This window comes from Tarenaya hassleriana, unplaced genomic scaffold (assembly GCF_000463585.1).
Source record: "Tarenaya hassleriana unplaced genomic scaffold, ASM46358v1 Cleome36, whole genome shotgun sequence".
Classification (NCBI taxonomy): Eukaryota; Viridiplantae; Streptophyta; class Magnoliopsida; order Brassicales; family Cleomaceae; genus Tarenaya; species Tarenaya hassleriana.
In genome coordinates, this window is record NW_010966665.1 from 377,158 (window position 1) to 400,344 (window position 23,187).

A 23,187-nucleotide genomic window follows, 5' to 3' on the forward strand; every position below is an offset into this window, starting at 1 on the left:
TCGGAAGAGTTGCTCGGGCGATTTCTACGGGGACCGCAGACTGGACGGAAGGCCATCCAGACAATTTCGCCCGAGGAAATCAAGGAACTAAGAAAACATGTCAGTTCGGAAAAACACAAACATCAAGGGAGACTGTGGAGCCCTTTCGATATCCATAGCCAAGAACCCGTCTACTCGAACGAGTTTGGTCGGTTCTACGAGGCGCATCCCGAGAGGTTTAGACAACTTCGAGACCTCGGTATCTCGGTCACTTGCATCAACATGACTCAGGTACAAATAAATATGACCTTTCTTTAGACAAGACACGCTTCAACGGTTGAACAATTCAAACTAATCCGTTAATCACGTGTTTTTTACGTGTAGGGGTCGATATTTGTGCCTCACTTCAGCTCCAAGGCTACGTTCATCGTGTTTGTGGAGAGCGGTTGTGCCCGCTTCGAGATGGCCAAACCCCACATCGGATCAGGACAATGGCAACAACAACAACAAGAAGGACCGCAATGGGGAGGACAAGGACAAGAACAGCAATGGGGAGAACAGGAGATGACTGGCAAAATCCATCGGGTCGTGTCCCAAGTCTGTAAAGGTGAACTCTTTGTAATACCGGCAAGTCATCCGGTCGCCATCATCACTCAAGATCAAAACTTCACAGCAGTGGGTTTCGGGATCAACGCTCACAACAGCTCGAGGACGTTCCTTGCAGGTAAAGCATCGAACTTTCTACGAGATTTAGTTTTCGAGTTCAATGTAAGTTAGTTTTGATTTCGGGCTCCTTGTTGTTAGGACAAGGAAACATATTGAGCAAACTAGACACGGCCGAGAAGAGGCTTACCTTTGGCGTGGGCAAGGAGGTTTCGGAGAGGGTTTTCACGAGCCAGGATTACTCCTACTTTGTGCCAACGCATCAGCGGAGACAACAGAAGCCCTCGTTCCAGTCGATCTTCAACTATGCCGGGTACTAAAATGCAACAGAATAAAATGATGGGGAGAAAAATCTGAAGAATGTATAATAGTGTGAACTAAGCAGTATGTAAACGTGACCGCGTTTCTGTGTTTATGATGAATAAGCAAGCGGATCTGCTGTTTTGACTTTTTGAGTAACGAGTTTTTTTTTCCTCTTTGGTTTCGAGTCCTAAAAAACACTCATGAAAACTTGTTTTCATAATTTTCATACAATGTAATAGAACCTATTTATAAAATACGGACTCAAAGATCATAAAACTCAAATAGAAATCTTATGCTCGAAAGACAAATAAATTATTATTCAATGCTCTTTTTATAAGCTTCCCAAAAGAAAACTCTTTTAATGTCACCTAAACCGACATTAAGACCACCGAACAAAAAAATAAACGTGATAAAAGTTTTCCCACGAGTATTCGTGTCTGAAATGAACCGCGTTTGAACAGATGAGTATGGTAGAAAAGTAGGCAAGAGTTCATATTCCCCATTCTCACTGGTAAACCATCAATTCTCAGACACCACATCCATCAAATCCAAACAGAACAAAACCCATTTGGACATCTGAAACTCATGAAATATGGAGATGGGTTTTATGGTTCTTACAGTATTGGCAGTGATGTCCTCCTTGTCCTTGGTATGAGACTAAGGGGTTCTCTCAAACTGGATTCTTACAATCTTACCGTCGATTTGGCGTGTGGGTCTCTGGCTGATTCTCCTGCAGGATCACCACTTAACCGATGTAAAGAAAAGAAAACACTGGATACCAAAAGATCTATCTGAAGTCTTAAGGTATTGATTTCGACCTTAATGCAGGAACAGAAAATGGACCAGGAAATGGTTCAAAAGCTGCTCCATCATCTGATGGAAGCTCAATTAAGCTCTCATTCGCTCTTTTCGCCTTCCTGTCTGCAGCTTCCTAAGCTGCAATCTTCTCAGCATGCTGATTTTACCTCATCTACTCTCCCCTCAAAGCTATATAGGTTTTCACCATTCTTTTGCACTCTTTATGTTTAGCTATTGATTTGAGGTGGATTGTGATTGATTGAAAACCCGAACATTATACCGTTAAGACAAACTTCAAATTTTACAAGGCAGCACTCGAGATGTTATATGGTCAGACACGAGAGAAAATATAGCAAACAATGCACAGGAGGTGGACTAAGAGAAAGGATATTAACTTCGTATGATAACAACTCAAGAATTGGAAGCAGGAGAAAGGAACCTACAGAACATGCAGTCTCTATGCAGCAAGTAACAACCAGTCACCAAACATTATAAATAAAGAGATTCATATTACTTGTGAGAGTTAGATATTAGGAGCGTGACCGAGACCGGACAAATTCTTCCAGTTTTTCCCATACTTCCAAAGCAGCAGCCCTGTCTTGATGCCGTTTGTTCTTGCTAATCTGATCAGTTCAGAAGACATAGAAGAGTTCCTAAGGTTCAGTAAAACCCTTCTCACAATATCTTTTTAAAGTTATAGCATATGAAAATGAGCAGAAACTCTCACCGAGATGATTTTTACATTCCACTGCTTCGCCGTCTTTGCTGATTCAATACTATCGTCTTCAAATCGCAAGAAAAAGCCAAGAACTGCCAAGAGAAGAAAACAATTGTCAGCTGAAAGTATAAACCAAAACCAGACCAGACCAAAAAGCAAACTGATGCTTTCCACTAACTCTTTGGTCCAGCTGAAACCCAAAACTATCCTAAAAACCAAAATTCAAACTCAGGCTAACACTGATTGAAACATTTTAACTTACCCTTGTTAAATATCTCAACATGGTCCTTGAAAGGCCAGTCCTTGAACTGCCATTCCTTCCCCAACACAAAAACAGCCACGACCCGGTCCCAATCATCCTGCTTCAAAGCAGAGGGCTTGTCCCTAACCTCGTAAGCAGTCACAACCCTCTCCCTGTCCCTACTAAACTTCTTCTGGACCGTAATACAATCGGGCTTTGGTCCCTTCATCTGCTTCGCCTTCACATCAGTGGGTATGAAAACCCCATCTTCAAGAAACTCCTTCACATTGTATATGGTGATCAATGTCTGAAAAGCACTCGGCACCAGGATTATCGGCACACCTTCTCCAATCTTCCCAGATTTAAGATGAAGCTTCGGCTTAGGGTTTGCATCAAACCCAGAGTTATCCCCACTCCCGCCGAAGCCTACAACTCCCCTCTCCTCCGCACCCATCAGCCTACTCTTCGCCACCAATCCGTCTTTCCTCTGCTGCGACTCAATCCTCTGCCTTTCCTCCTCCCTCTTTGTCGAATTCACCAAAACACTATAAAAATCCCTGTTTTTGCACTCCAGAATCGCCTCCCGGCTCTTCAATGGTCGCTCGTTCGACCGAATGAGCATGACATAATCAACATCCTCGCCGGGCTTACCGAAATCCTCAACCTCCATGTCCTCAATCGCGTTTTCCCGGGAAACAAACGCGGAGTTGTCCTGATCGGGTCGGTACTCCTCGTTCTTCTTCTGGCTCTGCGCGTTCTGCTGCTGGAGCAAGAGGAAGTCGATGGAATCGGAGGAAGCAACTCTTCCCGTGAGGTAATCGAGGAGGGGTTTCCGGTCCAGCAGAGTGACCGCCGGGACGGCGTTTTTGACGGTGGATTGCATGTACTCGCCGTGCTTCAGGTGCTGGTTCTTCACGTAATGGACCAGAGCTTCCAGTGTGTAGAGGCTTCCGGACTTCGACCGGTACGCCGTCTCCGCCGCGCACGGGAACGAGCACTCCGATCCGAACCTGTATTCGTCCCCGACCCGCTCGATTCTGTCTAGGTCTTCTCCTCGGATCGTGAACTCACGCAACACCGACAACGGATCCATCGTTTCACAGAGAGAGAGAGAGAGATGATCGTTGAAATTAGGGTTTAAGAACTAAGAAGTTCACAGTGAGATTCAGAAGACAAACGTGGTGGCAGAGAGGAAAGCATGAAGAAGTGACGAAACGACGGTTATGAATCGGGTCGGGTCCTTTGGGAGGGGAAAAACTAGAGCCTGTTTTCTCAAGGCCCATAATACGAACCCTACTATATTTAATACTTAAGCCCCCAGGCTAATTGATTTGAGCCCACCTATTTATTAACCGGATTTAATGTTTTAGAGGTAATTATAGATTCTAAATTTCTGCAATGGATCTAAATTTTTATAAAAATTCTAAATAACATAAATTATAAAATTTTTATATAAATACCTCAACTTTTTCAAAATCTTATATAAATATTCAAATTTCTAAAAAAAAATTCAAATAAATCTAAAATTCCTTCGATCACTTTTATTTGAAAAATATATAAACTGTGTTTATTTAAAAAAATTTAAAAATTTAGATATTTATTAGAATTTTTAAAAAGTTAAGATATTTATATAAAATTTTTATGAAATTTTTTTTATTTATATGCTATTTTTTAAAAAATAAATTAAGATATCTCATATCCAATTTCTACACAGAAAACTTGTGAAGTAAATTTCATTTTTTTTTCCTAACGTAAAAATCATATCAATGTATTTCTCTAAAACAAAAAAAAATAAAAAAAATACTCCAATAAAAGTAAATCAGAAACCAATGAATATAAAAATCGTAAATACAATTTAATTCAATGCTTTTTAAGCGATTTGTAAATCATAAAGAGAAAACTTCCAAAACCATTTTCAAAAGAGAAAAAAAAAATATACGAAGAGTCAGTGGAAAACGACGTTAGTGGTTCTCTCTCGCATATGAAAAAGCAAATTAAATAATGAAGGAAAAAAACAACAATTTTTTTTTTTTTTTTGAAAAGAGACAGAATTCTGAGAAGTTCCACTGCTAAAGCTAATGCCCTGGTGAAGTTAGTGGTTTTCTGGATTTCTTCACCCACTGATTTTTCTTACACCTCTTCAAACAAAGAGCCCCCTCTCTATATATACAGAGATACATGCATGCATATATAATATATTATAAATACGTACACCGATACACGCAGGTACCTGGGCGTATATGTCTTTGTGATGTGCAAATTCATGGTGATCTTTTAATGTTTAGATTATTCAATAAAAATGAAATAATGGTTTTTGAAATCATAGCCCATTAAAGCATTAGAAAAAGAAAAGCAAAAGCGAGGTTTTATTTTTCCGTTAAACTTTTGCTCTTGACCTCTTTCTCCTTCCTGCAGAAGGTTTTTGTTTGTTTCTCTGAGAAAATTTGGGGAGAAAGTGCGAGAAAGTCGGGAGAGAAAAAAGCTTTCGAGTTTTCGGTTTCTTTCCTTTTGCTCTCTTTATTGTTTGCTTGGCTTTTTCCCTCTTCCTTTCTGTTTGGGAGATTTATTTTCTCAGTCATGGAAACAACAGAGAAAATTTGCAACAATGAAAGTGAGATCCTCTTCTTGCTTCGTCTCTGAGCTCAACTGAAGAAGAAGCCCTTTGTGATCCTTCCCCAAAGGTTTTTTTTTTCTTTTTCGCGTGAGCATTACCAAAAAAAAAGTCATAAAAGTTACGTTTTTGCGTCATGGGTTTCTCTGAACATGCGTTGTTTTTGTGGTAGTGAATCATGCTGAGGAAGAGATCGAGAAGCAAGCAAGCTTTAATGGCGGATCCTAGCCAGAAACAGAACAAACCGACGTCGTTTCCTAGGCTCTTCACCGCTTTCAGCAGCTTTAAGAGCTTCACAACTGAAAACGACGCCGTCGCGAGCCCTACCTCGACCCTCGACCCCAAACCCTTCTCCGTGCCCGAGATCCGACTCAAACCCGACCCGAAACCCATCGGCCTCGCCATCGTCGACTCTCTCCTAGACGAAAAACAAACCGGACCCGGGTTAACCCGATCCGGGTCTCGGACGATCCTGTTCGGGTCGCAGCTCCGTATCCAAATCCCCGAATCCTCACGTTCTCCGGCCGATTTCGGAATCAAAACGAGGAACAATCTTCACCTCGGTTCGAATCCGGTTTCCGGGTCGGGTCATGATCCTGCCAGGGTTTTCACGGGTTCTCTCTCGGCGAGCGAGATGGAGTTATCAGAGGACTACACGTGCGTGACATCTCACGGACCCAACCCGAGAACGATCCACATCTTCGACAACTTCATCGTGGAGAGCATATCCGACGCCGCTTCCTACCGGAGCTCCGACCCGACAAGAGAAATCGGGCCGGGTTGTTGTTCGCCCAACCATTTCCTCAGTACCTGTTGCACCTGCAAGAAGAATCTTGGACCTCGGGAAGACATATTCATGTACAGGTTCGGTCCAAGAATTTCTAACCAAATATTAACGTTTTTTTTTTTAAATTCAGTCCGTACACAAATAAAAATCTGACCACGTTCTTGTACCAACATGTATAAAAATACTTATACCGAGAAATTAATTTAATACTAATGAAATTCTGTCGTGTTTTTTTTTTTTTTTTCAAGAGGAGAGAGAGCCTTTTGTAGCAGAGAATGCAGGTCGGAGGAGATGATGCTGGAGGACAAGAACATGAAATAGGCTTTTTGAACTGTAATGTGATGATGAGGCATGAAAAATAATGATTTAATAATTTATAATTTTTGCTTTATAAAAAAAATTATAATTTTTGGTGGCTGGCACTCTCGTAGGGGAGAGATTTTGTATTTGTGTATTTTATATATATATATCTATCAGAATATAATCTGATATTATTGATTGAATAATAGAGAGAATATGTGCAAAAAATATTAGTAGGTAATTATGATCATCAAGAGACCATGAGGTCCTCGTTATCTACCACAGGAAATTCATAATTTCATGCCATTTAATATAATGTTTACGCATGCAAAATATCATAATATCAGTCGACTTTCCGATCATGAAAATTATATTTCGTAACGTTCCAATTATTTCAGAAATAAAATCATCATTACAAGTAAGAACGGACAATATTGGTTTCGCTCCATGATTTCTGTAGTGATAATCACCGGACGTAATTGCGCAGCACACACAGGGGTAATTGGGTAATTTAATCACATAGCCTCCCTTATCTCGTCTCCCATTCTCGTCATGAATCAGGGTTCCGTCTTTGCGTCGCACCCATACATAAAAGGAGCAGCTTTCTTCTTCGCCTTCGTTTGTTCTCTCTCCGCTTCTCCAAAGATCTCATCTTTTTCTATGTTTTGTCAACTCTCCTGTCTTTTAATTTCTTGAAATTCAGAAACCCACCTAAAGAATTCGATCTTCTGCATACAAATTCCTTAACCCAGTTTACGAATTTCGAGATTTCGCCGGAAATTTTCCGTTCTTTTTTTCCAGGCCTCTAAGTTGTCCTTGCCGGAGAAATTCCAGGTCCGTAGCTTTTATGATTTTGGTTCCCATCAAAATCCCATGACCTTTTATCATATTATCTTTCGTATCATCTATGAATTTTGACCCAATCGCTTCTTTTCAAACCCGCAATCGAGAATCCCGACCAGGAATCTAACCCTGAAGCATGAGAGTTCATCCTTTGACCATGAAGCGGAACAATATCCTGATTCACCATCACGCTCGCGACCCGAATACCCGAGAACCCGTCAAGAAGCTTCAACGTTTGCCCCATATCTTCGACCGAATACTGGAGCTGCCCTTCAGGTCCGATGCCGACGTGTCGGTGGAGGAGATGCCCGACTGCTTCAAGTTCTCGGCGGATACTGATGGCTTCCTCGCCGGAGACGGCGGAGGAGTGAGGGCCCACATGGTGGAGATCCATCCAAGTGTGGTGAAGATCGTTGTCAGACTAAACGGATCGTCTCTGGGTCCGTCGTTGTTGGACGAGCTTGAGCTCGACGTGTGGCGAGTCCGGTTGCCTGAGTCGACTCGGCCTGAGCTCGTGACGGTGGTTTGCGATGACGGTGAGCTGATAGTGACGGTGCCTAAGACGTCGGAGAATTCGCCGGAGGATGAAGAAGAAGAGTGGTAGTGGACGGTGATGGAGCTTTCGGAGGAGGGTATGGGAAGGAGGAGGCTAGTAGCCTCTGCTGTTGGGTTCTCTTGTTGATGTTTTATTTCTCCGTACAATGTCTAATCCCATCCGATCCAATATATGTCGGGATTTTGATGTTTCTGATCAAGAAATCTCTTCGACCAGTTCATGAAGTCTTTCAGAACAGTCTAATTAATGACTCTAGAACTCGTACTCTAATGGCGTTTTAGCAGAAACGACACGACAACGATTTGGTCTTATATCAAGGTAATGTTGATATACTCCAGAGAAGTTATATACACACGCGTACAAGCGGTAAGGGATACGTGTGCTGCTTGGCTCGGCCTTAAGAAGCTCAGAAGCTGGACGACTGCCACGTATGTCCTTGTTACGTCATCATGCTTATCCACGTGTCGAGACCTCACCATCTCACACTTTCGTCTACGATCAAGCCCAGCTTTAATACACTTCATACTCGATGCGAAAGAGAGAAGAAAGTGGTAAAAAAAGAAAGAGATGAGTCAAGCACAGCCAGAAAGGCAAGAGCCGATCAAATACGGCGACGTTTTCAATGTCTCCGGCGAGCTGGCCGACAAGCCTGTGGCACCGGGGGATGCTAACATGATGCAGGCGGCGGAGACACGTGTCTTCGGACATACCCAGAAAGGCGGCACCGCCGCAGTTATGCAGTACGCCGCCGCCATCAACGAGCGGAGCGGCTTTGTTCACCACGGCGACACAACCGACGTCGCCGCCGACCGCGGCATCACGGTGGCTCAGACCGATGTCCCAGGGGCACGTGTCACCACCGAGTTCGTCGGTGGTCAGGTCCTATCTGTTCTCTCTCCTACTAACAATACGAAAGTCTCCGTTCCCTTTATATTCATATAAATTACAAAGAAAAAAGCTTTTAACGAGCTAAAATGTCGGGATAGTTCAATACGTTTGAAGCTATATATATATATATAAATACAATTTCATAAACAAATATATATATATATATAAACACAAGTGTAACTATAGGTTGTCGGGCAATACGTGGAGGCGAAGCCGGGTGTGACGGCCCCAGAAGCGGTGGAAGCGGGTCTGCAGAGTGCGATCACAATAGGCGAAGCATTGGAAGCGGCGGTTCACAGAGAGAGAGAGAGAGATGATCGTTGAAATTAGGGTTTAAGAACTAAGAAGTTCACAGTGAGATTCAGAAGACAAACGTGGTGGCAGAGAGGAAAGCATGAAGAAGTGACGAAACGACGGTTATGAATCGGGTCGGGTCCTTTGGGAGGGGAAAAACTAGAGCCTGTTTTCTCAAGGCCCATAATACGAACCCTACTATATTTAATACTTAAGCCCCCAGGCTAATTGATTTGAGCCCACCTATTTATTAACCGGATTTAATGTTTTAGAGGTAATTATAGATTCTAAATTTCTGCAATGGATCTAAATTTTTATAAAAATTCTAAATAACATAAATTATAAAATCAGAGCCACCGGAAGCAATACCATTGTTCACGGTGGCCTGGCCGCCACTGCCCAATCAGCCGCCACCCATAACCTCACGGTGGCTCGGGACGAGGACAAGATCAAGCTTGGAGAAGTTCTCACGGTGAGTCCCCCACAACTAAGAAGTTTTTTTAAGGAACAAAGAAGTGACAGTATCGGTTTTGGTATAGGGAGCGACGTGGAAGTTACCGGTGGATAAGGAGGCGACGAGGGAAGACGCGGAGGGGGTGGTGAGTGCGGAGCTGAGGAACAGCCCGAACTTGTCTACTCATCCAGGCGGGGTGGCTGCTTCCATCACGGCCGCGGCTAGGCTCAACGAGAGGGACGAACACACGTGATCTGATCCGACCGGTGGCTCTCCCCTTGGTCCTAAGTCTGTTTTCCATGTTTTTTGGTTTTAGTTTTTGTCCGAGGCTTGTTGTTAAGGTGTGTTTGGTTGTAGATATGTAGTGCAAGCTTTTATGATTTTTTTTTTTGTTGGCTGTGTAAAATGCCCATCTTTCCGATCATATTTGCTACCACGCAAAAGTGGCAATATGTTTATTTGAATACATGGGATTATAAAATATTTCAATATGATTGGATCCAGCTGCTTAAGAACACAAAAACTTTGGGCCTATAAACTCTACCTTTATTTATAAAGATGGAAGGCCCATTAACCAAAAAAGAAAAGAAAAGATGGAAGGCCCAAATTCATAGCAAACCAAATATACTCGCGACTGCAGCCGATCGCTACTCACCTCAGGGAATTATCCCCATACATAAAAAAATTTTAAAATTAAACAAAAAAAATTTGGCTGTTACTTCCCGTTGCGTCAAAAGAATGCCACTGTCCGTACACCTCTCGCCGGCGGTGACCGGAGCAATCCCGAGCCACCGGAGGAAGACTTGCATGTTGAGATCTCCGACCACAACAAGTCGTCGCTTCTCTTCGAATCATCCCGAGATCCGATACTCCACAATCGCTGCCGCGACGAGGATGCTGAGGAAAGCGCCGCATCTGGTGGCCAAAGCCATCGAACAGAGCCGAGATACGACGGAATCGGAGGCAGAGTCTGATTCTCCGGCGGCGGAAGGCGCCGGAAATATGGAGGAGGAGCAGAGCTTGATCGGAGCGGAGATAAAAGCGGCGATGGAGCAGAGGAAATCGGCGGCGGCGGAGGAGGAGAGAGGGAAGAGTGAGCTTCTGAGCGGGGTGGCGGAGGAGGTGAGGGAGATCGAATGGCCGGCGTTTCAGAAGGTTCTCGGAACGACCGGAGTCGTGCTCGGAGTTATCGCCGGCTCCAGTGTCGTCTTGCTCACAGTCAATTTCATCTTGGCTGAACTCTCCGACCGTGTTTTCGCCGGAAAAGGTGTTCAAGACTTCTTCAGCTGAAAGCACACGAAAGGTTTACCTTTTCCTTCCGGGCACTTGTACAAATTTCTCTGATATATTCAACAATTTAATGATAATGCAATGAGATTTTCCAACACAAAAGCTGATTCCCAGATTTCTACTGGTTCTGAACAATCAAAAGGCTTTGACAAAGAGCCAGAATAAGATACGACAGACAAAACCTTGAATCACTGGCTTGAACTGGCTGGTCCAACAAGAACTCCTTGAGCGTTACCTTCCTTCTTGTTACCTTCTTCTTCCTTGGAGTCATCGTGTTTCCTTATCCTGATCTTATACTTGGCCTCGAACTCAGAAAGATCCTTCTTCTTCTTCTCCAGTGTCTCGTATAGCTTCTTGATAACCTCTTCAAGCCCTTCCTTGTTTCCATGTACAGCCGGAAGGACCTCTTTGATGGTTCTCTGGACGAGAACCCCTCCAATCATCCGGAAGCATTTTCTCGAAGGGTCGAGCGGCTGAATGGCATTGATGACCAATGTATGTTCGCTCACTTGCATTTCGAGCTCGGTTATGTTGGAATAGATCTGGCTCAGTTCCGATCTCATGGCTGCGTAGATGTTTGCAACCGCTTGCTCATTCGGGGGTTCTCTGTAATCACTTGCGGATTTGCTGGCCATTGTGACTGACTGTCCTGCAAGGAAATCCATCCAAGTCTTAGAACTGCAGATTTATCACATAGTTGAATACTATTCAGCAGCATTAATCAGTACCACTGAACATGATCAAACAACAAGCAAACATCCCTCTTCAAGATCCAACCGCAAACAATGCAAAGAACAAGCATTTTCTTGGTGTAAGACTAAGATTTTAATGCAAACTTTTAAGGGCATGACAACAATTACAAGTCCTTGACAGTGTTGAATCAGACATCCGATGAACCAAACACCATCGAATAGACGACCGAACACATTGATTCAAGCAAACAGACGTTCGATGTACAAAGTCTTGCATCATCTACAAAGGCAATGGATGTGAGTTCAATAACGCAGGAGTGATCCATCCAGCCTTTTCAACTTGGTTTCTCATGCCAAAATAAGTGAAAGATGAGACAGCCCTTTAATATTTTCCCCAAATGCACACCGAATTTCCCGTAAAGTCTTAACCTTTATACCTCTATCTACATCCACCAAACTAGCCACGAACAGATAACTTTCAGTTTGAATAATTTGACATGCATTATTCATCTCAAGCTCACAGACGAAACCCCAAACTCTAAAACCCTAGAGCCTAAAACCATTACAGAGCCTATATCATGAAGAAATTATGAATCTGACGCTAGAGGTATCAGCAAAACGCAGGCGAATCGCTTGTAGCCCAGGATGCAAACCACGCCATTGATCGAAAATCAAAACCCTAAATCCACAAATCCAAACATCGCTCTTAACAGAGCCGAATCTAGAAATGAAATTCGAAGCAACAAAACAGTAGAAAAAGAAGAAGAAAATCGATTAGAATAGACAGAAAGACGAAGAACGGAAGAAGCACCTGCAGATTCTCCGTGGCCTGGTGGGAAATTCTCAAGAGACGCTGGCAAAAAGTTTACTCCTTTGCTTCGTCTAGCGATTCCCCTCGATTTTTATATATTATATACAATTATTTTTGGAATTCTTGTACAACTTTCGACCGATTTTTTCCCGTTCAGGATCTGATAAGTGAAATACTTTAGGCAGATTACAGCGGCTCATGTTATAATATGGAAGGTATATTACATGAAGGCGAATCATATGTAATTTTACTAAATTAAATTAATTAACATTTAAAAACTTACAAAATTAAACGAAAATGAATTTTTTTTAATAAGAACACAACTCAGAACCATATTAGATGAGTAGATATATTTTTTTTCAATTGAAAATTTAGAAAAAAAAAGTATATGTAACTGAACCGAAATACCAAGTATCCATCCCTACCTGTTAAGTTTATTTTTGCATTTTTTTTTCTGAATCAATGTTTTTTTTTTTGTGTCACAATTGATTCACAAGAGAATGAAGCAAAATCAAACTCAGAAGTTTGGTAATGTATTACAGTAAGAACAAGCTAAGTTTATTGTCATGAAAACCAAAGATACCAAATGAGCAAACTTCTTCTTCCATTGCAGGAGGTAATGAAAGTTAACAAGGGTTTCACAATATATCTGTCTCTCTCTTGTCTTAACCTGAAGATCTTTTTATTACTGGTACAAGAATGGTGCCTCTTGAGTATCCAGGCTCCTTGCTTCATCAGCACCGACAAAATCAGGGCTCGAAGGTCATAGCTTCCGCCTCTTTCCTCACCGCATCAAACAGTACCGTCGATAAATACCTTTCCCCGAAGCTCGGGAACAGAGCCTGCAATGTTTCATTTGAGTTCTTACATATCAGTTGCATCATCAAAAAAGGTTTGCCCCAGGTCTACTTCTGCTCATGTACCGTCTTAAATTTGGACAAGAAATGTAGAAAAACATCGGCTAGATGCTCGGGAAACAAGGGTTTGGACTAAGCTTAATAGAAGTTTTAATGGAAAGAAAAAAAAACAGAGCGAAGAGGACTAACCACAATAAGCTTTCCTTCGTTTTCCGGCCTCTTTGCAAGTCTAATTGCAGCAACAGCTGCTGCACCGGATGATATTCCCACCTACAATGTATCGCCTTCCATTGTTAAACACTAAGTGGAAGCATAAGAAACACAGTGAACATCGATATAACGTACAATTCCCAGCACAAGAAGACCTTCTAGTGAAGCAGCACTTACCAGAAGACCTTCTTTTACAGCAAGAAGCCTTGCCATTTCAATGGCCTCTTCACTCGATACCTGAAGAAACAAGCAAAAGGAAGATAGTATCCACAATGCAGTATGTTTGGAGCCAAAGAGGTAAAGTTGGAGACAAGTCTCTCAACCTGAACAACTTCATCGATAAGATCAACATCCAAAATGCCCGGGATGAAACCGGCACCTATCCCCTGAATTTTGTGGGGTCCTTCACATTTGTCCAACACAACATGTTAGCCAGAAATGTTAAAACCTTTAGAATCACGGTAGAACCAAGACAAAAAAAAACTCGTCTTTTCAAACACGCGACACTGATCAGAAGAGGAGTATTTCTAGAGTTTTTTTGTTAAAAAGATACTAAAACCAGCTCAAGGCCATAGAAGCAATTCCAATCGTTTTCCCCTAAAATGGAAAACAAGAGCGTAGAAGCAATGAACATTCAACATGATTTCATCACCAAAGACTCGTAGACATTGAAAATACTGGCCCCGGGAGTCGAGAACATGACAATAGTAATATACGTTCAGAGGGGGGGAACAATGCTCACCTGGCTTCCCACCAGAAAGAATAGGGCTTTCGACTGGCTCCACACCATACAACTGAGACAAAGAGAAAACAAATGAGAAAACCATCAAACTGACCCACAAAAGGACATTCGTGCACATGGAAACAAGCCCACTCGAGCAAATCTGACAATGCTGGAAATAATAGGAACCTAATTGTGCATAATAAACCAACTTCACCTTTATATTCGGGTTCTGCTCCTTAAGATACTTCCCAGCACCAGTTATGGTACCACCAGTACCGATCCCAGAAACAAAGCCATCAACTTTTCCATTGGAACCTTTCCATATCTCAGGTCCGGTAGTCTTGTAGTGGATCTGCATTAGATGGTGAAGAAATACACAACTTAAAGTTTAAACCTGCAACTTACATCCATCAGAACACCAATAGAGATATACCTTAGGGTTGGCAGGGTTCTCAAACTGTTGGAGGATGTAACCATGGGGAGTTTTTTCCAATATCTCCTCTGCCTTTGCAACGGCTCCTTTCATGCCTTTAGCCGGGTCTGTAAGAACCAACTCTGCTCCAAAAGCTAGGAGAATGATTCTTCTCTCTATACTCATAGATGCTGGCATTGTGATAATGAGCTTGTAGCCTTTGGCTGCAGCCATAAACGCTAACCCAACACCAGTATTGCCACTAGTTGGCTCGATCAAAACACTCTATTAAAAGCATTAGAAAAACAAAAAAATCAGAATCCCGGAAAAGAAACCGAGCAAATGATTTTCTCGAAACAAAGAATCCAATATTTTCAATCAATCTGACCTCCCCTGGTTTGATTAGACGCTTGGCTTCTGCATCAGCAATCATACTATAGCCAATCCTGCAACAAAGGACCAAATACTATGTTTCACAAAAAGAAACTCGAACAAGAGTGGATCTGGATCGAGAAAATGTCAAGCAGAAACCTGTCTTTGACGCTAGAGCATGGTTCCATGGACTCGAGCTTAGCAGCAACACGACCAACACAACCTTCAACAACATTGTTCAGATACACCAATGGAGTATTCCCGATTAACTGCCAGAAAGAAAAACACAAAGAAAAGTAAATGAAAACAAAATTTTAAAAAAGAAAACAGCCATGGAACTAGATTCAATGTTTGTAAACAAACAAGACAGAACTAAACAAATTGCCGCAGCTTACTTCAGTTACATCTTTCGCAATCCCAGGATTCCCCGACGCCATGTTTGAACAAGCTCACTGCTTAAATTATCAAAGACAACACGTTCAAAGAAAAATTGCATCGTCAAATATCCCATCAAAACACTTTCATCTCCTTAACCAATCTAGTATCCAGACAGATTACATAACCAAATAATGCTTCTACACGCTTTCATGTAAAGTTTTCTAGGACAGCCATAAAAGACATTTTTTTGTATGAATACAAGTGTTTAGAAAGAATTAAACTTTACAAAAACCCGACAAGAATCACAGATACCCAGATAAAAAAAAACACCCAAGGGCTCTGATTCATGAACGTTGATCCGATTAACGAACACGCAGACGCCGTAAATTGATTCGGCGTCAAAGGTGTAACTCTAAAAATACCATCGATCTGAAAAACAATGATTTAACGGCGAAGAAAGCAGATCAAACAGAGGACTGAAATATTACGCGGAGAAGAAGACGATGGAACCTTCGCGAGACGAGCGCCTTGAAAGTTGGAAAATGCACGAAATTTAACTAAACGTCGGAGATATTGTGAGATATCAAAGATAAGATTATTTTTGTCCGACATACCAACTTTGAAAAATCTTTATTTTTTCACCAATTTTCGTAATTCATTCCCGAAAATTACACACATGGGTTTAGAAAAATAATCAAAATTACACAAACTTTCATGTATTCTTTCTGCAAGAGGGAAAAAAAGCAAAAAAAAAATACAAATCTGAGTTTCTAAAAGGTTATTACAGCTTTGTGTGACAAAAAAAGGCTCATAACATAAGTTTGATGCTACTTTATAAAAAAAAACATAGATTGATGCCATGGTTTGACAAATACTCATTTAATTTCGAAGCTTTTTAAAAAAAAGTTTGAACCTTTAATATATTCTCTATTACACATTGTAAAAATAGTAACTTTCTATCATACGTGACTTTCGGATTATAAAAAAAGAATCCTTATTATAGACTTTTATTTCCAGTTAAGCTATAATTATAACCCTTTTCGCCACAAATTAATTCAACCAAAAACTCAACTTGGAAAATTTTGCTTCTGGTTTACATCTGAACGGTCTAGCAAAGTCCGTACGGCCCAGGACCAGTCCGGTTCGATCCGGTTTATTTTTCCCCACAACTGTACGGTACTTATCCCTATCTCGTTCTCGGGTTTTTTACTCAAATGATCCACTTTCGCACTATTTCAGCGTACACCACCGAAAAAAACAAATTTTTTTTTCAATTTTAACCCACTTTTTGGTTGAAAAAGTCCGCAATACCATTTTCTTTTTATTTTTTGCGACCTTATTACGACTAACATATAATTGATATACCACTAAAATAAAACATAAGACAGATGATTTTTTTGCTACCTTTTTAGAATCAATTGTAACTATATTTAGAATTAATTATGAAGTCGTAATAACGAAGTTGTTTTCGAACGGATAAATATCGTGTATTCATTAAGGGTAATTTCGTCTTTTCAAAAAAAAATTAATGTGTTATTTTTTTTTAATGGTTTACGACGTGAAATAGTTGCGAGCCAAATGATTCATCTCAGTAAAAAACCCCAAGCTCTCCTTCTCTTTCCCATGGCGGCGACTCTCCATTTCCTTCGAGCTCCAACAATCTCTCGCCCAAAGCCATGCGATCCAAAACCCATTTATTTCCCTCTGCAAATCCCGGTTCTGAGTACCAGTCACCGGGAATCCCTAAGCGGAGGGATCGTGGCTCGGTCGTACAAGGTGGTGGTGGAGCCCAACGGCGCTACGACGGAGCTGGAGGTTGAAGCGGAGGAGACGATCCTTTCGAAGGCCCTTGACTCGGGCCTTGACGTCCCTCACGACTGCAAGCTCGGCGTCTGCATGACTTGTCCGGCGAAGCTCGTCAACGGCACGGTTGACCAGAGCGAAGGTATGCTCAGCGAAGACGTCGTGGCGCGCGGCTACACGCTCCTCTGCGTGTCCTACCCGACATCGGACTGTCGTATAAAGACCATCCCCGAGGACGAGCTGTTGTCTCTGCAGCTTGCCACAGCCAACGACTGAGAAGAAGAGGGATCTTTTTTTTTTTTTTTTTGAGGTGATAAGTGTTTAGTTGTATAGGTTCTTATCTGATGGTCTGAGAGAGCTTGATTAAGTCGTTTTTGTCGGATTCAGACTAACTATGGAGTTTAAAACGATGTAAAAGTAGAGTCTTGATTATGGAGTTTGAATGTGAGATGGGTTTCGGTTAATGCAACGGCGGGAAAACAACTGATTTTCGTGAGGCTTAAACCAGAAGATCCAAAGAATATATTTTTCGAAATCAGCAGCTGATAAGTTGTAGCCAATCTCTCTAACTTCCATTAACAAACAAGCTAATGAACAAACCCAGAAGAGCAAAGACATACGGGGAAGAAGAAGAAAAAGAAGTAGTCTTTTATCACTTGTCTTGCTGTCAGATTTTAGTCCTTTTGCGTGAAGCACAATCTGAAGTTTGCCCTCCAGATTTCTCTTCCATGTATCATGTCATGTAAATCTTCCTCCAAAGCTCTCTGAACCAGAGTTCTCCCAAACAATAGGAAGTCTCCACATTTCTGGTCGAACTCAGATCAAGTTTTATGTCCTTTTCAAATGGAACGGGTCAGAGCTACAGTCATGTGATCATCTGCAGATGTAAACGGGTCGGTTGGGACCAGATTGAACCATCTTGTTCTGAATCCAACTCATTTTCAACCCAACTCGTTAAACCCGCTTTTATTCGGACCAAAAAAATCATGACTCGGCCCAAATCGCTAACCCAACTTACAATGAACTCAGGCTCATAATGACCTGCCTCTTTTAGCTCCTTTTTTTTTGTCGGACTCAAATTTTCTAAACCTAGATAACATAGACTGAACTTGATTATTCCCTCGAGAAGAAGAGTAGATAGACATGTCGCATTGACTAAGGAACCTAAAGTACTGAGACAAGTACAGCTTCTAACTGTCATGCGATGCAAGAAGTGTAGATAAGAAGTTCTCTCTATACAAATATTTATATAATTAAACACAAGTGAGACGTACTACCCAGATTAAACAGATTTAGCTGCGATTTCGTAGAAGAATAAAGACAACAATCACTAGAGACATGAAGCAGATCCAAGGAGGAGACATCAGAGAGAGAGAGAGTTGTAACTTGTTGCTGTATCAGTGGTTACCATCTTCCAGTTTTGGTCACTGTCTACTCAGTTCAGTAGTAAGCCTGCTGGTGGTGGAGGTGATATGCGGGAGGAGGATTTGGGACATTGCAGTAGCCACCATATGTCGCCGGAAAACTGATAGGAGAACCTGCGTACGCCATGTGACCGGCTTCGGGGGAGTATTGATATGGAGGGCTCATATGAGAAGTGTATGGTGGTGTCGGGTACTGAGGGGAATGGGTCAGGGACCTGATGAATGTGGGCGGGGCTGGGAAGGAGGAGACATATGCATTTGTGATACGCCCTGCCTTGGCTGGTGGCATCGGGCCATTGTAGCTCGCTCGGGTTCTCTTGTTGGCTGGAACGGATGCTGGTTTTCTCTTCTCGGTTTTGGCCTTCTCAAGCTGATCCAACCGCTTCTTGAGATTCTCCGGCGGGAACTTCTCCTCGAGTTTGTACTCTTCTATGCACTTTAAGACCGCCCTGATGGCTGATTGCTCTTTCCTCACAGCGAGATGCTGGGGGAAAATAATAGTGTATTAGAAAGGTTCCAAAGGGTCATGCACATATTTGCCATTGAATAATCTCTGTACATCATTAAATTCATGGTTGCTATCAGCTTTGCAATAAGCCTGGTGGTGCATAACAATGACAAACATAAAACCAAGACACCGAACGATGTAAAAGATCTGAGATTTCTAAAATTTAGAACTGAAATATACACTACTATAAAAGCATGGAATGAGATATTGAAATGTGATGCAGTTTTTATGACAGGAAGGAGAAGCATATACCACAGATCGGCCAGGGTTGCTGGGATCCTCCACGATTGATGCTGCTGCCTTCTTAGCATCCCTAAGATAAGCTTTGAGCAAAGAAACTAGAGGGAACTTGTCCGAAAGGCCAACTTCGTAAGTAAAATGAACAGCATCAAGTTGCTGACCCCTGCTGATTAATTCTTCAATCATGTCTGCATAAGCATATAATGACTCGAACCATCAATCCCCACAATAAATATGAAACAGGAACTAGACAAAAAGGATTGAATTTCATAAGTCTACGAAGTACTTCAGATGACCTAAAACTAATGCGTACTTCACCAATGAGCCAATTCGAAGACAAGTGAGCTGAAACATACTGTGGAGCGCGGAGAAACCTTACAAGTGCTCCTCTAAACTATGGGAAGCAGAACCAACAAGAAGGGTCGAGCTGAAGCGATAAGCTTACCAGGCATTTGATCACCCAACCCTATTGAAACAGCGAGCTTAGGCATCTGCTTGCGCCATGCCGATCCAACCACAAGCTTCCTGTACAGAGTAAGATCTTCCTTCTTAACGATTCCAAAGGTCACTAAATGCTGCAGAAACGTGTGCACATCAGGGGTCTTCACGTTTTCGATCCCTCCTCTCTCTTCCAAGCTCGCCTTCCATGTCTCCGCAATCTCCTTAGCCTTCTCCTTGACGCTCGGTGTCACCAGCAGCCGCGATTTCCCGATCACAGGGTCCACCATTACCGGTATCAAGCTCTCGAGGATCACCACACAAGCCCATCCCAAATCGTTGGTCGCTTTCTCTCCTGCTCCATCTCCACCGCTCTTTCCAGCCCTCTTGTCCACCGGAAACACTTCGGAAATCGTTTCGAGCACGAACTTCGACGGATCCACGCACTCCACCAGCGCCATCGGTATCAGTGCCCGGAGATTTTCTAGCTCCTTCTTTCGCGCCGTAACGAAATTCCAGAATCCTCTCACGTCCATCTTCAGGCAGAAACTTTTCAGCAACGCGAGTAGACCATCGCCATCGTCGACTTCACCTCCATCGTCGGCGCCTGAACCGCCATCTCCAGCTTTCTGGAGTGACACCAGAGCAGCCTTTGCGTTCTCCTTGACTTTTCCCATGGCGATCTCGACGCTGTCGTCGATCGTGACCTCGCGACGCTTGAGCGACTCGAGCGAGGCCTGAGTCTGGTTGTCGAGGGTCTCGATCATCTGCTTCAAAGCGTCCGACCTCTTCATCAGATTCTGTTCCAGAGAAGTGAAGTGGTCGGAGAGCTCCTTCCACATAAGAGTGCAGCTCGTCATCAGCGACGTCTGCCGCTGGAACTCGTCGAAGCTAGGAGGAGTCAACTCAGTCAACTCACCAGGATCGATTATCGACCCCATCACCGGTTGATCGGACAGTCGAGAACACTCCAAACTCCGATCGATCCGTACAAATGGAACTCACTCAACACGGAAGAAGTAGAGAGACGGTAACAAAGTGATGGAGTGAAATCTAAGAAACCTAGAAATGGGAAAAGTAGGGACGAAGGTACGAGACTGGAAACGGTGACGTGGACATCTCAAAAGTCGACACGTGTTGTGGCGTCTGACGGACAAGCTAAAGTGAACCGAAGGTGCGCAGGTTAGTGACGGCAGCACCCGCCGGTGCTAATGATGCGAACGGAGTGAGTGCACTGTAGAAACAGGGAGTTTATAGGGACGAATAATTTCGTTAGTAATCTGAATCAATGGAATATGATTAAAATAAAAAATCAGATTGATTAATTTTTTAAAACTGAATCTGACACTTAAAAAAACTGAAAATTTATTTAAAAAATGAGTAATTTTATAAATAAAAAATGTTTCGAAATCAAAATAAACCAAAACCGAACTAATCGAATTCAATAAAACGGAGTGACGTCATATAAGGGCGTGTTTGGTACCCTCAGCTTTTTGGTTAAGAAAATATAAATAAGTGGGCCAGGCCCACTGACCAACACATGCACTGCCCTCACAAATTTCAGCTTTGTAACATTTCATAATTAGGGTTATTAATGACGATTTAGTATTAATTAGCGGCGTTGGTCTTCTTTTTTTTTTTTAAAGAAAAAAAAAACTTTTGATGAAAGGTAGAAAGTAAGATTTTTGAATATTTTGGTGAGGGGGAGGAGGAGTTGAATTCAAAAAGGCTAATGATTTCAATACATGCAGGTGATGTGACTTGAGTCTAGTGTGTTGCAGTAACATGATTAAGACACTATTGCATATCCCTAAAGCATTTCATTATTATATATATATATACATACACAAATCAATTTATCTATACTCATAATGATATATATATATCATATTTGTTATGATAAGGGTAGAGAGGTCAATTTAGGTTTGAAGTCCAAGTTCGGCCTGAATTTATCCGAAAATATCGGATTTCAGATCTAAATTTTTTGGTCCAAAAAAATTGAAATTTTGGATCGAGTTCAAATTGGATTTTGGACCCGATTCAAACCGGTTCAAAAGGAGAAATTTTTTTTTCAAAAAAATCTTAAATTTACAAAGGAAATGAACGGGTCGGTTCAAACCCGAACCCAAAATTCTCAGCCGATTGGAGTTCCGGCCGGTCCGATCTGATCTGGTGACAATAATTTTTTTTTGGTAATTGTACAATAAATTTTGGACTGTCGACACAGAAAATACTAAATATATACTTTATCAAAACAAAATACTAAATATATATTAGAAAGTCAGAGAAAATAGTACCTGAGATTATGTCAAATTCAAGAAACATATGTATCAAGCACACACTGTTTTTTTTTTCTTCATTTTATAGAAGCCACAAGGTTTTTGTCTTAACGAAAATCGCATGTAATCTTTTATAGGTGCATGTTTTGTTTTTTCTTTTGATATTGATTCCATTATTTTTCTGCTTTGATATTTATAATTTTGAAAAAAAAACTATATTATCAATTTAATTTATATGGAATTTAATTTTAAAATCAATTTTTTTAATCCGGTTCGGTTAGAACAGATTATGTATTATTCAAATTTATTAGTTTCATTTGTTAGATTATATTATTCAATTTTATTCATTTCATACTGGAATTGGAATCTAGAAGACACGAGTTATAATATCCCGAACTATGATGAGGGTTAGAAATGTTCGTTAGTGTGATGACACGTTCAAATAGCGGCTCCCCGAGTACTACTAAGAAAAAACAAATAGAAGAATGAATCGAACATACCCGAATGAGAGAGATCCGAGGTTATATAGAAATTGGACTATGTGGTCTGAGATAATATAAAAGAATTAGTTGGACTACTTATAGCAACAAGGGTACACCTACCTTTTTGGTTGATTATTCCGACAGAACTCCAAAATTAAGCATGCTGATTCTGGAGCAATTTCAGGATAGGTGACCTGCTGATAAGTGTCTCGTTATACGTGCAGTGCGAGTAAGGACAAAATACGCTGGAAGGTTCTGTATTGTTGGGTGAGGATAGTTTCGACAATTCGTAACAGTCGCGGATTGTTGTACAAGTGAAATTATAAATAAAGCCAAGAAGGCAATATTATAAGGGAAATAGATTTCTTCAACTTGAATGACTAAGAGAAGCAAACTCATTAGCATATGTGTTTAGTAGGTAACCAATTACAATTAGTCAGATAATCAAATTGCTTTTAACAACCAAAAAAAAACATGACATTAAAACCACATATTCAAACGCCAATAACCTAATCACGATATCTTTCATACTACATCTAAAGTGGATATTTAACATTTCGGTCCCATTATTTTCTATTTCACAATTTTTTTTAGATCTTGAAAAACTATATTCATTCATCTTCTTATTAAATTCTGATTCTTTTTAAAACATTTATTTTAAAAAAAACCCGTTCAAATTTTATTTTTCATATTGGATTCATTAAAAAATTCATATTGAAACAAATCGAATCCGGTTAAAAGTATACTAGGAGTGATCGGATTTAGACATATATTTAGGACCACAAACTAACACCAATGGATTTATTTGAAGGTGGAAATATATATATATATA

General features: G+C 41.4%; 10 protein-coding genes across 15 annotated transcripts in view; 6 read left to right on the forward strand and 4 right to left on the reverse strand.

Moving 5' to 3' along the window:
- LOC104822265 (vicilin-like seed storage protein At3g22640) overlaps positions 1-964 on the forward strand; it is a 2,043-nt gene extending 1,079 nt beyond the window's left edge. Inside the window, exons 4-6 of the mRNA XM_010553417.1 lie at positions 1-270; positions 364-703; positions 784-964. The exon at positions 1-270 is cut by the window's left edge and continues 1 nt beyond it. Of these exons, the coding sequence (XP_010551719.1) occupies positions 1-270; positions 364-703; positions 784-962 (789 nt within the window). The 3' untranslated portion in view covers positions 963-964. The remainder of the gene's footprint in view (positions 271-363; positions 704-783) is intronic.
- A 393-nt stretch (positions 965-1,357) lies between these two features.
- LOC104822264 (protein CDC73 homolog) lies at positions 1,358-3,926 on the reverse strand. 3 transcript variants are annotated; one of them, XR_773156.2, is made up of 5 exons: positions 2,724-3,926; positions 2,471-2,553; positions 2,258-2,366; positions 1,764-1,974; positions 1,358-1,675 (listed from the first exon to the last, which is right to left on the reverse strand). XR_773156.2 is itself a non-coding variant. In XM_010553416.2 (4 exons), exons 1-3 carry the CDS (start codon positions 3,793-3,795, stop codon positions 2,274-2,276), a joined length of 1,248 nt encoding a protein of 415 aa, XP_010551718.1. In that variant the 5' UTR covers positions 3,796-3,926; the 3' UTR covers positions 1,358-1,675; positions 2,258-2,273. The 3 variants fall into 3 exon arrangements, 2 of the variants coding, with proteins under 2 accessions (XP_010551718.1, XP_010551717.1); XM_010553416.2 differs by lacking the exon at positions 1,764-1,974; XM_010553415.2 differs by lacking the exons at positions 1,358-1,675; positions 1,764-1,974 and having other exon boundaries at positions 2,003-2,366.
- An 829-nt stretch (positions 3,927-4,755) lies between these two features.
- Positions 4,756-6,591, forward strand: LOC104822263 (protein MARD1). Its single transcript, XM_010553413.2, has 3 exons — positions 4,756-5,383; positions 5,486-6,177; positions 6,349-6,591. Exons 2-3 carry the CDS (start codon positions 5,492-5,494, stop codon positions 6,419-6,421), a joined length of 759 nt encoding a protein of 252 aa, XP_010551715.1. The 5' UTR covers positions 4,756-5,383; positions 5,486-5,491; the 3' UTR covers positions 6,422-6,591.
- Positions 6,592-6,779: 188 nt separating this feature from the next.
- On the forward strand, positions 6,780-8,023 carry LOC104822262. The gene is made up of 2 exons (XM_010553412.2): positions 6,780-7,234; positions 7,363-8,023. The coding sequence occupies exon 2, from the start codon at positions 7,380-7,382 to the stop codon at positions 7,845-7,847; it is 468 nt and encodes a 155-aa protein (XP_010551714.1). The 5' UTR covers positions 6,780-7,234; positions 7,363-7,379; the 3' UTR covers positions 7,848-8,023.
- Positions 8,024-8,164: 141 nt separating this feature from the next.
- LOC104822517 (late embryogenesis abundant protein 31) lies at positions 8,165-9,820 on the forward strand. The gene is made up of 4 exons (XM_010553766.2): positions 8,165-8,678; positions 8,874-9,006; positions 9,326-9,453; positions 9,521-9,820. The coding sequence occupies exons 1-4, from the start codon at positions 8,367-8,369 to the stop codon at positions 9,686-9,688; spliced, it is 741 nt and encodes a 246-aa protein (XP_010552068.1). The 5' UTR covers positions 8,165-8,366; the 3' UTR covers positions 9,689-9,820.
- A 261-nt stretch (positions 9,821-10,081) lies between these two features.
- LOC104822268 (preprotein translocase subunit SECE1-like) lies at positions 10,082-10,840 on the forward strand. The gene has a single exon (XM_010553420.1). It carries the CDS (start codon positions 10,174-10,176, stop codon positions 10,723-10,725), a length of 552 nt encoding a protein of 183 aa, XP_010551722.1. The 5' UTR covers positions 10,082-10,173; the 3' UTR covers positions 10,726-10,840.
- On the reverse strand, positions 10,780-12,389 carry LOC104822267 (probable prefoldin subunit 2). Of its 2 annotated transcripts, none has more exons than XM_010553419.2 (2): positions 12,229-12,389; positions 10,780-11,369 (listed from the first exon to the last, which is right to left on the reverse strand). In XM_010553419.2, the coding sequence occupies exon 2, from the start codon at positions 11,358-11,360 to the stop codon at positions 10,914-10,916; it is 447 nt and encodes a 148-aa protein (XP_010551721.1). In that variant the 5' UTR covers positions 11,361-11,369; positions 12,229-12,389; the 3' UTR covers positions 10,780-10,913. The 2 variants fall into 2 exon arrangements, with proteins under 2 accessions (XP_010551721.1, XP_010551720.1); XM_010553418.1 differs by having other exon boundaries at positions 10,780-11,374; positions 12,229-12,386.
- Positions 12,390-12,726: 337 nt separating this feature from the next.
- On the reverse strand, positions 12,727-15,722 carry LOC104822269 (cysteine synthase-like). 3 transcript variants are annotated; one of them, XM_010553421.1, is made up of 11 exons: positions 15,670-15,722; positions 15,199-15,258; positions 14,963-15,072; positions 14,820-14,877; positions 14,453-14,716; positions 14,234-14,371; positions 14,038-14,089; positions 13,619-13,698; positions 13,473-13,532; positions 13,275-13,355; positions 12,727-13,070 (listed from the first exon to the last, which is right to left on the reverse strand). In XM_010553421.1, the coding sequence occupies exons 2-11, from the start codon at positions 15,238-15,240 to the stop codon at positions 12,978-12,980; spliced, it is 978 nt and encodes a 325-aa protein (XP_010551723.1). In that variant the 5' UTR covers positions 15,241-15,258; positions 15,670-15,722; the 3' UTR covers positions 12,727-12,977. The 3 variants fall into 3 exon arrangements, with proteins under 3 accessions (XP_010551723.1, XP_010551724.1, XP_019059063.1); XM_010553422.1 differs by having other exon boundaries at positions 15,692-15,713; XM_019203518.1 differs by having other exon boundaries at positions 15,199-15,255; positions 15,670-15,688.
- Positions 15,723-16,778: 1,056 nt separating this feature from the next.
- On the forward strand, positions 16,779-17,438 carry LOC104822270 (ferredoxin-1-like). The gene has a single exon (XM_010553423.2). It carries the CDS (start codon positions 16,805-16,807, stop codon positions 17,258-17,260), a length of 456 nt encoding a protein of 151 aa, XP_010551725.1. The 5' UTR covers positions 16,779-16,804; the 3' UTR covers positions 17,261-17,438.
- Positions 17,439-18,198: 760 nt separating this feature from the next.
- Positions 18,199-20,655, reverse strand: LOC104822271 (FRIGIDA-like protein 4a). Its single transcript, XM_010553424.2, has 3 exons — positions 19,602-20,655; positions 19,169-19,344; positions 18,199-18,892 (listed from the first exon to the last, which is right to left on the reverse strand). The coding sequence occupies exons 1-3, from the start codon at positions 20,533-20,535 to the stop codon at positions 18,425-18,427; spliced, it is 1,578 nt and encodes a 525-aa protein (XP_010551726.1). The 5' UTR covers positions 20,536-20,655; the 3' UTR covers positions 18,199-18,424.
- Between the last annotated feature and the right edge of the window lie 2,532 nt (positions 20,656-23,187).